This window comes from Mytilus edulis, chromosome 4 (assembly GCF_963676685.1).
Source record: "Mytilus edulis chromosome 4, xbMytEdul2.2, whole genome shotgun sequence".
NCBI lineage: Eukaryota > Metazoa > Mollusca > Bivalvia > Mytilida > Mytilidae > Mytilus > Mytilus edulis.
In genome coordinates this window covers 72134106-72150288 of record NC_092347.1, presented here as the reverse complement: position 1 = coordinate 72150288, position 16183 = coordinate 72134106, and the positions used below count along the sequence as shown (strand labels likewise).

Below are 16183 nucleotides of genomic sequence, written 5' to 3'. Positions count from 1 at the left end.
CCCTATTTTTCCCCTCAGTTTAACAAGGTTATATCAAGGTATATAGGAATTTTTTTCTGAGACAAACGCCTGTTGTGTCCGATTGCCATTGCAAAACAAATATAGGCTTTATTTTGATATATTGTAAAGAAGAATATGACTTTTATCAAGGAATTGTAAATACAATTCCTTGCTTTTATAATCCAATTCATCTGCACGGTATTCTGAGCTTGTATTATCCATTTCATCTGCAGTATACAGAAGAATATGACTTGTATTATCCATTTCATCTGCAGTATACAGAAGAATATGACTAGTATTATCCATTTCATCTGCAGTATACAGAAAAATATGACGTGTATTATCCATTTCAGCTGCAGTATACAGTATGAATAAGTGTGAATAAAAAAAGTTAAGTTTTCGGAAAGTTGTTCGCATTTATTCCGTAGTTGTTTAAATAACAAGGTTTAGAAAGAAAACTTCCGGTTTCAAGAAAGCAGATGATTTTTTTGGCTGTAAATTATTTTATATATTTCTTTCTTTGTTGATAGAAAAAGTGTAACACTTTTTTTCAATTTTTTTAGAAAGGTATTTTAAACGGGCACATGTTGTGTTTTTTATTTAATTCCTCTGAAACATTTCTTTGCAGTTGAATTTATTATACAAAACTGTCAAAAGGTTTTATTTACATTTTTATTTATTTTATCATATTTATTCTTTAGGACATTGTATATAATATAAGACATGTCCATAGATATTTTATAGATAATAAACTACACACAAAGTAAAGAATATCCATTATGCTTGTGTGAGTTTTTATTACCTTCCATTGTGAAACCTGATTAGTAAACAAGCATGACAAATTACTTCACATTACTATGATTAGTGTATTTGCCTTCATACATTCCCAAATTAAAATTGTACATGTTGTTACATAACAGTTACAACTTACAGTCAATTGTTCAATTATGTCATTTACTAGGCTAATTCATTTTGGGTCGGTCAACTGGCATAATTCATTCATAAAAAAGCACTAGAAAATGGTCAATATTATAAAGTATTTAAAAAATAAAAGAATAATCATGTTAATAAATCACAAAATTAATATGCAGTACATTCCTTTTGTAAGTGTTATCTTTTTGGTAGTCTATATTTGAAATACATTTTGGGATGAGAAGTTTAATGCTTTGTTTGTCATTAAGCACTCGATCAGCATTTAGAAGTTAGATTTGATCTAAATAAAATAAATATTATCAATTCAGTCATTCCCAAGGTCGTTGGTCAAAGTAAAAATTGGTTTGGTCCATTTAAAGTGATATGCATTCCTGGACAAAATGACCTGTATTTTTTTTTTTCAACCAAATCATATGTGTAAATGCCTTGAAAAAAAATTTGTCGTCTTAAACTATTTCAAGAATCTTCTCCTCTGACTACATGTACTGGGTCAAAAACCTTCAAACTTTAACTGAATATTCCTTAAGTTAGAGTATCTAGTTAATAAATGTATCAGAAGGTTTGATCTATCAACAAACATGAACTAAAAATAGAACTTAGGGGTCAAATGCAGTTTTTGGCTTATATCTCAAAAACTAACGCTAACATCATTACATGGGGAGAAAATGTTGATTATGTCAAGTTCTATCAGCCCTAAAATTTTCAGATGAATCTAACCACCCATTAATGCCAATGGGTTGCTGCCATTAAATTGGTAATTTAAGGAAATATTGCAGATTTTGTTTATCATAAATTCTATCATAGATAAAAAATAAACTGCAAGATGTTCAGCTAAGTGAGATCTTAAAAAAAGTTAATATGACCAAAATTGTCAATTAAGGAGCTATTGCCCTTTATAAAAAAAAAATTTGACACAATTTGTTCATCATGTTTGCTTAAAAATCTTCTCATCTGACAAGAAAATACATTAAAAAGTTGGTATTTCAAGTTTTCACCACGTTTAAGTGAATAATGTTGGATTACAGTGAAGAGGAAACATGTTTAGTGTTAAAGAAAAATTTTCAAGTAATCGATTTATATAAGGTATGGCTTTTTCGCATTAACTTAAAGGGTACAAAAAGCATAGGAAGCAGAGACCATTGTGACCTTAAAAAATCTTGTTAGCCACCTTCTTCTATTTATATGGATGATAGTCAACCTACCAGTACCCATGGAATGAAACAAGTGCCTATGGTTGCTGCCTACATTTGAGCTGCCTTTGGAATGTGGTAGGCAAAATAATTATGAGTAAATCTTCTGCCAAAACATTGAATAATAGTTTTATCATTGCAGGGTAATAAAGAATGCTTGTAGAATATAATGGAAACTAGTTTGACAGAACTTCATGATGGTGCAGAAAGTCTTGGATGTTTGAATGAACATGACAAACCAGAAATTCCAATTGTTGGAATTTTGCCAACATCTTCAACACAATATTCACTGCCCCAGAATTGTCTTGGAATAGTTTTAGTAGATACTTCTTCTAGGTAACTACATTCATGTATAAGTATTATTATAAATTTAGAAATTAATTTGCTGTGTACATAAATTGGAATACATATATTATAAAAATTAAAACACTGATTTATGTTATGCTAATTATTTTACCCAGATGATGTTAATAATTTTTTGAAGATGGTAATTTATCCATTTGATATGATCTTGAACAAATTGATATTTTACAGAAATGTACAGTTAGCTGCTGACCTTAATGGTGTTTCTTGCAACTACAGCAATGCTACAGAACTTCCAGGGACACAACTAGTACAGTCAACAATAGCGATTCCAGGTAAATCAAAATGATTGGTTGATTGCTTCGGAAACATTTATTCCAAAACACAAATTCATTCCTTTGACTGTCGCACAAAAATATATTTTTTTTTACTTTTTTTGTCTTAAAACAGCAATCCACTATTGTTTAGTCATTTTTGTGTAATCTTTTAATACTAGGCCTTCTGAATTTTTGTATTTTTAAAGGACAACCATAAGGACATTCTACATTTTAGTTAAGTTTGTGAGCAGTTAGAAAAACTAATTATTGTGTTAACTATTATAAGTCAGACAACTAGAATAATAGCTCCTTTATTTTCAAAGATGCCATCTTCAATAGTAGATTTGAAGGGTTGGAAATATAGTCTTAATGGCTACATGCTGTCTGTAAAAAGATATTTGTAACCGTCATATTTCAGCTTTCAACTTTAATACAATACTGTTATTTCTTTTTGTCTGCAATTATTATGAAGTGTTAAAAACTTAAACATATAATATTTTCAAAATTGTACACCAAAAAGGTGCAATTGGTTAAAAATATCATAGACAATAGAAATACAACCAATGACATGACGTTTTTTTCATTTAGGAGTACGAACAATGAAATTACCCATAGTCCTTTAGGTTTTGAAACTGTCAATTGCACAACACTGTTGTCATGGACTCATACCACCAACTGTTAGAATTATAGGACATGCTTTGTATTCTTCCTTTATTCATGATTTTTAAGTATATGTCTAATTGTAGTGAACGTTCAATCAAACATTACTTATTTTACAGTATTTTTAAGATAAGATTCAATTTTTCAGGTATTTTTCAACAAGTTACCCCATCAGAGATAGATGAGGAACATGTTAATCATGTTTATAGTACAACACATGTAGGTAATGTCTGTGAGGATAGTTTAGATGGAAGACATCTCATACAACAAAATCAACTGACTAACACAACAAATCTTCAAAATGGATTGAAGAAGCAGGAGGGACCTGTAGTAAGATATTTATTCCAATAATTGTATATGAATAGATGTGGCCAGATGTGTGTTGTCATAACATACACATATCAATCAGCAGATGACTATTCAATACTTAATTTTTACACAAGAGATTTTTAGTATAAAAGTATGGTCTTCATATAGTTGCAAAAGAACACACATCAAGATTAAGTATAACCTATCAAATAAATAACGCAAGATGTACTCTGTCCTACTAAATCATAAACAGTTCAGGAAAAATTAAAAAAAAAGAGAGAAGGGCATTTTCCTCATCAGACATGATGTATATATTTGCTGTATGCACAAGATGTTGGAATTTTTCACAAAATAATATTAAGTAAGAAATCAGTTAAGTAAATTTTCTGGTGTTCTTATAGAATAGTTTGTAATCCTTTTGTAAATTTTATTCCACTTCTGTTTTCAGAAAAAGAAAGGTGGATGGCCAAAAGGAAAAAAAAGGAAAGAAGTCCCTGAACTTATTACTCCAAAAGCACCTCCAACTGGGTAATTAAAACTGTCTTGTATGCCTATTAGCTAGTGTTCAAGGTTGTAAGCTATCATGAAAAAGGGAATCTTTGGTATTCAGAAAACTAGTTTAAAACTAATACAATTACATTGTACATAAGTACCAAGTTAGCTAAATTTAAAATATGTTGTCTTTCTTTATATACTTTTACAACATTCTTCAATATATACCAGTTAGAATTATCCACCTCTCTGTCTGTCCATGGACTTGTCAGCAAAACTCCTCTTGAACAGCTTCTTAATGATGTGCCAAAAGAAATATAATCACTTTCATGTTCAAGGGGAGATAATTGAATTTACTTACTGTAATACACTAATGGTTACAAGAGCTCAATTATTTGTTTACATTTTACCGGCAAGTTTTGTTACCCAAAGATGGTACTCAGAATAGAATCTTATACGGCTTCTGATTGGATGATACAGGATTGGAATTACATTTTATCAAAAGCTTATCCAAATAGGTTTAAAAAATGCAGAAAATCATATTCACATTTTACGAAGTAGAAAATATCTTCCATTTCTGCACGTCAGAGCCATTAATAATATGCCTTTTTCATTAAGCGAAAAAAAAATTTATTTTATTTTGTTAGAATGCAACACTGGCATTTCTAGTAACAGGAACTGTTACCCGTTTTTCCCTAGTTTGTGTAGTCTTCGAGGAAAAAAATACAGAACACCAGTGGTACCTTCTGGAAAATGCATTACAAATAATTGCGCTCTAGTAAGCTATAAGTGTTGTAGGGTGGGATGTATCTTTCTGTGAGGTAACTCACATTTCTTATTTTTCCAGGACTTTACAGTTGGTCCAGTTTATACTTTGAATTTTTTTGTTTGTAAATCAATTTTTTGTATGTACTAAAAAAAATAGTTTGACTATTCTGTGTTAAAATGTTTGTAGTTATGTGCTGTTTGCAATGCAAAGAAGACTGGAAATAAAAGAAGAACATCCAGAAGTACCATTTTCACAAGTAACCAAATTGTTAGGTCATGAATGGACTGCATTAGACTTAGACAAGAAACAGGTACAATATATTGTAATTAACATTGTCATAGTGTTACCAAATCCTGCTTTTTCTTTTCTTTTTTTCTCATTGATTTTTGGACTTTTAAAGAAACTTATAGAATTATATCCAATGCTGTTACAATGTTACAAAACATACCAACATGGCTGTCATTCTTATAAATAGAACAGGATCAAACAGTTAAAATAGGAGCTTTTATGACTTAGCTTGTAAATAATTGTTTTTCTAGTGATTCCTTGTAAAATTTGTGAATGATTTGTTCCTTTTCAACCATGAATCTTGTCAAATTTCTACTTTGTTTTTTTTCATAGTTTGGGTTTCCATATTCAAGTTGTCTATCTATCCATTGATCAGTAGATCTAAACTGAAAATTTATCTTTCATGTCACTCTGGTGTCCAGCTGGATATTTTCTAAATTGCCTGTATGCTAAATTTGTTAAAACTTGAAAAAGGGGTCGTTAAAGAGAGGAGAAATGTGTGTCCTTTATGAGCAGGGGGCCTTATTGCAGAAGCTTAATTTACAACCTTTATACATTTTTATTCATAAAATGGATAGTTTTATTCTCTATGCAGAGTTATGATGCATACATGTATGGAATAAAAGCTTGAAGTGGATCAATTTTATTACACTTTTGAATCATTTGGCAGAAATATCTAGATGAAGCAGATGAACTGAAGAAAAAGTATATTGAGGAAATGAAAATTTTCAAAGAATCTGACGCTTATAAAAATTTGATGAAGAAGAAAAGGAAAGCTAGTGGTAATGTATGACATAATAAAAGATTCTTAGACTTATATAGAACAACAGTTTATTTTTATCCATAACCATATCTTAAGAAACTTTGATAGGTCATTGTAGCTAGCTTATTCTTTGTTTATTAAAAAGGACTTAGCTTATCATTGAGCAAATAGTTTGTCACATAAAATAGTAAAAAAAAGAAATGAAAGTAAAATTACATGTTATTGAAGGTGCCTTACTTGAGAGTATCAAGTTTTGTTAAATAGATCCTTTGACTAATACACATCACATTTATTTTGGGAGGATGTACGATAATAGACTAAAACATTTCTCATGTACCCATTCCTTGAATGAGCCAAATTACATGTTTTTAGTCACTTTTTGACATTTTAAAATTAATTTGACCAAAGCATTTAATTTAAATGTAATAACTGATGACAAAATGGAGGTCATGTTTTTTTTTTTAAATTTAACTTTTGCTTTTCAGCAGATATGGCCCTAAATTGCTTTAACAAGGAAACAAATGAATGTTAGAACAACGTAATTGTCGAGAGTCTTATGTTAATAATTAAATTGTGTCTGTTCATACTTTTGATTATGTTTCTTCAGTAACTAAAAACTATTCATAAGGTTTTTCTTTCACATATTTTCTGTAGAAAATGGATTGCATGAAGGAGAACTAGAAGGCAGTACCAAAAGTAGTATTGAGGTAGGGTTAAAAACAGTTTTAAAATAGTGACTTATATTTTGCATTTTGACACATGTTTTGCCTCACACTGCAAATTTACTTTGAAAAAAAACCTACAGTCATTGCAATACTTTATGTGCTGGTTGCCGATCTTTGTCGAATCTACATATTTACTGCATAAATGAATTTAAGGCAAACTTATGAATTTTTTGTTGTTGTCTGATATGTTTTTTTCAACATTGCTAAACAAGAGGAAACAACTAATAAAAAGTTAATTTCATCACTCTACATAAAATAGTTTTTCTCGATTTTTAGTATGTTGTTCATAAAAAGTAAAAGACTTTTTTTTAGAGGATAACTTTATGTTGGCTTGCAATTAGTTGCAGGTGGTTCACCTTGTTAACTAGACTATAATAATACATTGAATTTGTTGTGGGCAGATCTTTGATTGTCTCCCTTTTATTCACAACTTGTCTACACTGGGATTATTTGTAAATGTAGAACACACTTTTTTTATTGTGAATGCATATAAATTTATATTTTGTTTTGTATGAACCAAACTAAGAGGTCAAAATTACTTCGAGTTGTGTTAACTAACTAACATCTATTAGTGGTGAGGAACGTATACTAGAGTTGACATGTTTATGTCATGAAAATAGAACATAAAATATGGGGCACATAAAGTTCTTACATTGCACTATATTCTCTATTCACTATTTTAAACCTGTGTTCTATAGGAGGAGCAAATTATGTTTTGGGGTCTGAATAACATTCCCATCCCAACACACACACACACATGCACACATACATTTGTCCCTGTATCCTTTTAATAGGCTTATTAATGATTTTTAATGATTTAAGTTTAAGATTAAATTGAAGCAAATCAGGTTGAAATATAGTACACGAACAAATGTAACCTTTTTTAACAGTTGCCAAATTTAGGTTTGACTCAGATTTTGTGATTCACTGAACATGTACATGTGATAGCGTGAGATGGACACATGTAATGGTTTTTATACGACCGCAAATTTTGAAAAAATTTTCGTCGTATATTGCTATCACGTTGGCGTCAGCGTCGTCGTCGTCGTCGTCCGGCGTCCGAATACTTTTAGTTTTCGCACTCTAACTTTAGTAAAAGTGAATGGAAATCTATGAAATTTTAACACAAGGTTTATGACCACAAAAGGAAGGTTGGTATTGATTTTGGGAGTTTTGGTCCCAACATTTTAGGAATTAGGGGCCAAAAAGGGCCCAAATAAGCATTTTCTTGGTTTTCGCACTATAACTTTAGTTTAAGTGAATAGAAATCTATGAAATTTTGACACAAGGTTTATGACCACAAAAGAACGGTTGGGATTGATTTTGGGAGTTTTGGTCTCAACAGTTTAGGAATTAGGGGCCAAAAAAGGGCCCAAATAAGCATTATTCTTGGTTTTCGCACAATAACATTAGTATAAGTAAATAGAAATCTATGAAATTTAAACACAAGGTTTATGACCATAAAAGAAAGGTTGGGTTTGATTTTGGGAGTTTTGGTCCCAACATAATAAGGGGCCCAAAGGGTCCAAAATTAAACTTTTGTTTGATTTCATCAAAATTGAATAATTGGGGTTCTTTGATATGCTGAATCTAACTGTCATGACTGTGTATGTAGATTCTTAACTTTTGGTCCCGTTTTCAAATTGGTCTACATTAAGGTCCAAAGGGTCCAAAATTAAACTTAGTTTGATTTTGACAAAAAATGAATCAGTTAGGTTCTTTGATATGCTGAATCTAAAAATGTACTTAGATTCTTGATTATTGGCCCAGTTTTCAAGTTGGTCCAAATCGGGGTCCAAAATTAAACTTTGTTTGATTTCATCAAAAATTGAATAAATGGGGTTCTTTGATATACCAAATCTAAATGTGTATGTAGATTCTTCATTTTTAGTCCTGTTTTCAAATTGGTCTACACTAAAGTCCAAAGGGTCCAAAATTAAACTTAGTCTGATTTTAACAAAAATTGAAATCTTGAAGTTCTTTGATATGCTGAATCCAAAAATGTACTTAGATTTTTATTATGGGCCCAGTTTTCAAGTTGGTCCAAATCAGGATCTAAAATTATTATATTAAGTATTGTGCAATAGCAAGTCTTTTCAATTGCACAGTATTGCGCAATGGCAAGAAATATCTAATTGCACAATATTGTGAAATAGCAAATTTTTTTTTTAATTAGAGTTATCTTTCTTTGTCCAGAATAGTAAGCAAGAAATATCTAATTGCAAAATATTGTGCAATAGCAAGATTTTTTTTTAATTGGAGTTATCTTTCTTTGTCCAGAATCAACTTAAATCTTTGTTATATACAATATACAATGTATATTCACTTTTTACTACCAACTGATAAATTAAAATAATCTTTACCATTCAGTGATAACAAGCAGTTTTTTTACATCTTAATATTTTATGATGTATTTAAATGAGTAGTTATTGTTGCAAACTCCATTAGAAATTTTAATTGAGATTAGTTTTGGAATAAGGGAAAGGGGGATGTGATTAAAAAAATTGGGTTCAATTTTTCTCATTTGAAATTTCATAAATAAAAAAGAAAATTTCTTCAAACATTTTTTTGAGAGGATTAATATTCAACAGCATAGTGAATTGCTCTAAGAGAAACAAAAATTTTAAGTTCATTAGAACACATTCATTCTGTGTCAGAAACCTATGCTGTGTCAACTATTTAATCACAATCCAAATTTAGAGCTGAATCCAGCTTGAATGTTGTGTCCATACTTGCCCTAACCGTTCAGGGTTCAACCTCTGCGGTCGTATAAAGCTACGCCCTGCGGAGCATCTGGTTTGTGTTGTTATGTGCCTGTGTCTTTATTTGTATACCCTCATATCTACAAAATTATGTTTTATTGATTTACAGGAAGAAATGAACTGTTTATTCTGTGAGATCTGTGATATGTACTTTACAAGTGCTCATAATAAGAAAGAACACATGTTCGGTAGACAACATCTTCAAAATATATCAGGAGAGATTAGAAGACAGTCAACAGAAAAAAATAAACAAAAACAAACTGAACTTTTTGATACAACAGAATATTCTGATAGTGAACAGACTATGTCAGACGGACCTGTGGATATTCAGGGATTTATAAATTCTTTTAGGGCTCAAAATCACGGTATTACTGTTTTTGGATACAGCAGATTCATAAGTTTTTGTGTGATATCAATTTTCATGCATTTTAAGTTTAGGACACCACAATCTAAATTGTACAGTGTTCTCCCCAGAAATTTTGGATAGCATCACATTTGACGTGAAAAAAAAATATTAGTTTTTTTTTAATGGTCATTCGCTGCGGCTTTCAATGAATGTTCAATGAAATAAAAAACAATTTACTATATGTTTCTATGCATACTTTTGACAATTAATTAGAAAAAAGTATACACCAAACTACTATTTTTCTTCAATCAACCAAAAATTGGTATCCACAATAATAAATGAATCCACAGTATATTAACATATCATTTTATAATTTCTGTGGATTGAGAAATTAGTTGAAAGCATGATTGAGTGCCAAAATATATCTTAATTGAAAAATATTGCAAACAATCTTTTATCTTCAAACTAAATTGTTAAATCTTTGTACATTTATGAAATATTGCAGTATTTTTAGTAAATTGCAGGACCAATATAAGGCCAAAAATGTACTTCTATCATGAGAAATTAAAATTAGGTTGACCTTGCAATAGTTACATTTGGTACAGTATTTTTATTGTGATTATTAGAGGGAAAGTTACATCAATTCTTATTTTTTTTTATAGTCCTGTACATTACTATACTTTTTAACTATGATACATTGTGATAATGGCCACCAAACTTTAAGTTGGAATTTCAGGCTAAAAAAATATTCCATATAGAACATACTCCTTTAAAAATGCTTTTTGTCTGTGATATTACCAAATTACTCATTGTAAAATGTTGAAATATACCACATATTCAACTTAAACCAATAAAATAATTTTTCCTCCTTTTTAGAACGAGAAATAGAGATATCTAGGTTAAGGCATACTGTAAAATTAGCAAGAGAAGAAAATGCTTCTCTGTACAAACAGATTGAAGAATTTAAGGTAAGGTTTGATCATATACAGAATTTGAGGGTTTACTATTCAAAATAAAGGAAACACTGCATAGTAGTTGGGATTTTTGGGTAAACATTTAAAAAAAAAACTATGTTACTGACCTGATATTTAAATCTTCCAAGGATCATCACTACTTTTGAGATACACAAAATATAGTGCATTGATCATACATGTAACATTCTATACATCCTTTCCCTGAACATTTCCAGAAGTTTATCTTTGAAATATATGATCAGATATTTATGTTACAAAAGAACACAAAAGGATATTTTTACCAAATATAACATAATTTATACAAGGTGCAGGAATCATATATCCCCATTCCAAACTAAAAGAAAAATATCACTGATGACATTGTCTATGTAATTTTTAAAATTGGAGTTATCTTCCTTTGTCAATAATAATAGTTGAATCAACTACAACCAAAGCTTTATACAATGCAATGTTTAATGTTGCTTACCACTGATAAATTAAAGCAATATTTACCCTTTAGTGCTTACAAGCACTTTGATTATAGAATTTGATAACAAAAATGATCGATATCAGCAGAAAGATTCTCATGCAGAAGAGTCTGTGCATTGTGCTTACTTAACTAAGAAGGACAAAGCTGCTGGCCAGTAAAGTAAAAGTAATACTTGGCAATATTTGAGCATTTTAGATTTGGATCTGGATGTGATTGAAGCAGAAATGTATGTAAGTTTTCAGACCAAAAAAAATCTTTTTCTTGATGACATTAAAAATCCAAAGTGTTGACTTGGTATGGTCTAACAGAATTTAAATCAAGAGGGCAAGAACAGAACAGCCAAAATCTGTCTTAGGTCAACATTATCTGAAGAAGTAGAAAATATAGTTTTCATTAAAATTACATATAAACACTCTAGATTTATAAACAAAACATATTATTTAAATCATGCAAGTGTTAACTTGCTAGCTATGAGGGGATGATAGTACATAGTGGCAGTGATATCAATACAGTAAAAGAAAACTTAGATACCAGTTTAAATGGATGTTACCATCATGTATGATGCATGAATTAGCCAAAGGAAAGATTAAAAAAAATAGCTGAGTTTTACTAACGAATAACACTACATTACTGTCTCAAATCAATTAAATTATCTATTTTTATTTTCAGATGTATGAAAACAGATTATCAAATGAAGTAGAAGCTAATAAACAGTACTGTCAAAATATAATTAGTCAGACAGAGACACTTAAAATGATTTCTAGTACATTTAGTGCAATGTTTGGAATCCTTAACTTTGAAGTATGACAAAAGGACATGCTTAGTTTATTCAATGTATTAATAGATCAAGACTGTACCACTGTTTATGAAAGAGTTCATTGAGGTTGTTTCTAATAAGGCTCTACACTGCAAACCTTATCATTTATGAGGTGATGGAAGATGTTCAGATTCTTCTTTTGACCACCTCTTTTTATCCTTGCTCTCTTCTCTTTTTCTTTCTCGTGAAAATTCGTCTCTCTCTTGTCACAAATTTATTTTACAATGAAACACCAGAGAAAGTTCATGTCAAACAAAGTTTCTTACCTTGTGAATAATATTTTGATTTATGACGAGTTGAGTTGAGTTGACCAACACCAGGTAAATCTTCAATATCTATAATGTAATGTTTGTCATTGGCCAGTTTTCAAATGACAATCCTTTGTCAATGGGAGTCACCATTAACCCTGTGTTTTCCATATACAGACTTGCCAACTACTGTAAACCAACTTATTTTCGCAAGCGATTTATTTTCAGGTCTTTCGTAAGTAGAAAAATAACGCGAATATTAATCATAGCGAATTTTTAAAACTTGGATCTTTCCTTATTGAACTACATAAATAATTGAGAATATGGCGAAATTAAATCGCCCTGAAGTGGAATAGAAAGGGCTTAACACAAAATAAAGTATCTGTGAAAATAAGTTGGTTTACAATATCCTGATTTATGGGGGATTTCCCTATGAGAGATGTTAATCTGAATTTTGAAATTCTTTATTATATACTGTACACAGAAAACCTTAAAACATACATTTAAATGAGTTAAAAGGGGTATTTTAACTACATATTGGGAACCCCTCTTTTTAAAATGGCTGGATCCTCCACTGAAATTCCTTAACAAATGGCAAAATCCAAAGCTCAAGCACAACAAACAAAGTTCACTTAAAGTCACCATTGATATTATGGAAAAGTTGGCAGGTATGCATAAAATCACATCAAAGGGGGAAGGTTGTCTCTATCTATAAAAAGGTTTTCACATATATGCCTATCTGGTATGGGTCACTTTTTTGGAATGTGAAATATATCTATGGTAGGAATTTATGTTAATATGTTAAAAATGTTCATTTTCTATTAGGAGGTCTGTCAAAACTGTGTTCTGATCTTTTATTCTGATAATATGAATGACCCCATGTTTTAATTTCTAAATATGATTATCCCGTTCATGATAGCTAGGAAAATATATAAATGGGTAATGATTTTCCTATGAAATATATATGAAGGGGTATGCTACTTGATGAATAAGAAAATATTTTTTATATATTTATATGAATCATGGTTTCAGGACAATAACTTTAGGTATGATGACTCATAGGAATGTTTTTTTTTAAAGGTTTACCAAACTTATGGTGAGTTTATACATATATATTATAAATATATATATCTATAATACTAAAATAACGAGGTCCAATTTGTCAGCCGTCATGGGGTAAAAACGACAAATCAAAGAATTCAACTTTATATATAGCTAATATAGGACAATGGTGTAGATTAAAAATTACACCACTCCAGACCCTTTTGTTTTCCACATTATTAATATTGCCAATAATTAACAAGTTCCGGGTCGAATCCGATACCGATACCATTAGTATATTCACCTGTTACCTATTACCTTATCTGTATGTTCCGCATCTGACAGGCGCACCACCAAACGGTGTTTTTAGATTTTGCTATATACAGGGGTCATAATCACAGGGTTGACACTACTAAATTCAATCATTGTTAAATTGTTCCCCATTGTAGTATTTTAATCAGTAAGACTTTCTAAGATAACAATATGAATACTAAAAATCTGGACTTAAAATAAGGCGTATAGGTACATTTTTCAATTTGTTAGCAGGCACGACATATATAGAGAATCAAAGAATTCAACTTTATTTATAACTTATAAAGGACAATGCTGTTGATTAAAAAAAAGTCCATTCTAGGACCTTTTGTTTTCCAAATAATTAATATTACCAATAATTGATAAGTTCTAGGTCGACAGGTTCAAACAGAAAGATTTGAAAGCAGAGAAAACTGTGTATCTTATAATCGGTATGACTTTACAGATGACAATACCAATACTAAAATAAGGCTTACGCATAGTTATATAATTTAATTCAGTCACGGAAATCTATAAAATTTAAACACAAGGTTTATAATTATAACCACAAGGTTGGGATTGATTTTGGGGGTTGTGGTCCTAACAGTTTAGGAATTAGGGGCCAAAATAGGGCCCAAATAATTTTCTAGTTTCCAGACAATATCTTGTGAAACTGTAAGGATCTTTATGAAATTATACCACAAGGTTCCATACCAGAAAGGGATGGTTAGGATTGGCTTTGGGGGTTATGGCTCAAACCCTTTAGGAGTAGGGGCATGAAAGAGGAAAAAAACAAGGATGTCCTGGTTAATGGACTATCATTTTTAAGTAAAATGTTAAATTTGAATTACCTCCCTTACTCTGCTTTTAAATGATTAAGTGGGTAATTATGGTTGCAAACTTCATTGGAAATTTAAATTGAGATTTTGACCATATCTTGAGGAAAAGGGGGGCATCATTTTTTATCTTAAGATTTCAAAAGAAAATTTTTTCAATCATATTTTTTTGTCAAAAAAAAGGTGGGGTGGGGGTTAACAAAATTTAGTTTGGTGGTTTTTTTTGGGGGGTGAGGGTCAATTCTCAACAGCATAGTGTATTGCATAAACCATTAAAAATGGGGGGTATTTTTTTTTGGGCGTGGTGGCTTGGGGGTTAATTCACAACAGTATGGTGTATTGCACAATAGCAATGCATTGAATATAAACTCAAATCATATAATCAATTCTAAGTTTTCTGACTCAGTACAGTTATTCTGTGTCAAATATTTAATTACAATCCAACTTCAGACCTGTATCAAGCATGAATATTGTGTCCATATTTACCCCAACTGTTCAGGGTTGGACCTTTGCAGTGGCATCCAGCTTTGCTAGGCAAAGTAATTTATTTACAGTATTTATCAACTTTTTCTTCAGAAATACCGATTCTTAAACTCCTTACATTATATGAAAGGGGTCTGTGTCCTATGGACATAGATATATGTTTTGTTATTGTTGTTGTATCTAACATTTATTAAAAATGTAAACATGTATATTTTATATTGTGCTCAGTATATAATTGCATGATTCTGTGGATATATGCCAATAAAGGCTTAAGTGCTATATTAATACCTGAATTGTAAAATTCTATGAACATGAATACAAGTTATATATGTATTACAGAATACCAAAGAACAACGAAAAACTATAATGATCTAAAATAATTAAGATATGAAATCATGGCCTTTTTGCACTCCTTGTTGAATCACTGTACTTCAAAATAGATTTTACCTGGCAATTGTGTGCAATATTTGTCACTGGAATTTTAACAAACAACAATCAATTAATTCACATAGCTTACATATAACATAAATATAGTAAGAAAAACTGACATATGATGTACTGCCTCTTTATATTATTGCAGATTTTATGAATTTTTAATGCTGTAATTTTCAGATTATATCATAGCTGATCATAACTTCATAATGTATCATAGCAACTGAATATTAGTAATTTTTTATTTTCATACATGCACAGTGAAAATAGAACTTATTTAATTTAAACTTTTAAATTAAGACATACATTGAATACTCTGTAGAAGAACATACATTAAATAGAAGAACATACATTGAATACTCTGTAGAAGGAATAACATACATTAAATACTCTGTAGAAGGAAGAACATACATTAAATACTCTGTAGAAGAACATACATTAAATACTCTGTAGAAGGAAGAACATACATTAAATACTCTGTAGAAGAACATACATTAAATACTCTGTAGAAGGAAGAACATACATTGAATACTCTGTAGAAGAACATACATTGAATACTCTGTAGAAGGAAGAACATACATTAAATACTCTGTAGAAGAACATACATTGAATCCTCTGTTGAAGGAAGAACATACATTAAATACTCTGTAGAAGGTAGAACATACATTAAATACTCTGTAGAAGAACATACATTGAAATCTCTGTAGAAGAACATACATTGAATACTCTGTAGAA

The 16183-nt window shown here is 30.3% G+C and overlaps 1 protein-coding gene across 2 annotated transcripts; it reads left to right on the top strand.

The window, feature by feature from the left end:
- Positions 1 to 448: 448 nt before the first annotated feature.
- LOC139520409 (high mobility group protein 20A-like) lies at positions 449 to 15309 on the top strand. 2 transcript variants are annotated; one of them, XM_071313004.1, is made up of 11 exons: positions 449 to 494; positions 2266 to 2459; positions 2658 to 2761; positions 3552 to 3733; positions 4161 to 4240; positions 5160 to 5283; positions 5932 to 6043; positions 6679 to 6731; positions 9621 to 9876; positions 10734 to 10825; positions 11970 to 15309. In XM_071313004.1, the coding sequence occupies exons 2-11, from the start codon at positions 2293 to 2295 to the stop codon at positions 12105 to 12107; spliced, it is 1308 nt and encodes a 435-aa protein (XP_071169105.1). In that variant the 5' UTR covers positions 449 to 494; positions 2266 to 2292; the 3' UTR covers positions 12108 to 15309. The 2 variants fall into 2 exon arrangements, with proteins under 2 accessions (XP_071169105.1, XP_071169104.1); XM_071313003.1 differs by having other exon boundaries at positions 449 to 567.
- Positions 15310 to 16183: the final 874 nt, after the last annotated feature.

What these genes read in the sequence shown, in the direction of transcription:
- LOC139520409 (XM_071313004.1), top strand. Translation starts at nt 2,293, where the DNA reads ATGGAAACTAGTTTGACAGAACTTCATGATGGTGCAGAAAGTCTTGGA. An exon ending in TTAGTAGATACTTCTTCTAG is followed by an intron (nt 2,460 to 2,657) that starts GTAACTACATTC and finishes GATATTTTACAG; the next exon opens with AAATGTACAGTTAGCTGCTG. An exon ending in CCAAAAGCACCTCCAACTGG is followed by an intron (nt 4,241 to 5,159) that starts GTAATTAAAACT and finishes AAATGTTTGTAG; the next exon opens with TTATGTGCTGTTTGCAATGC.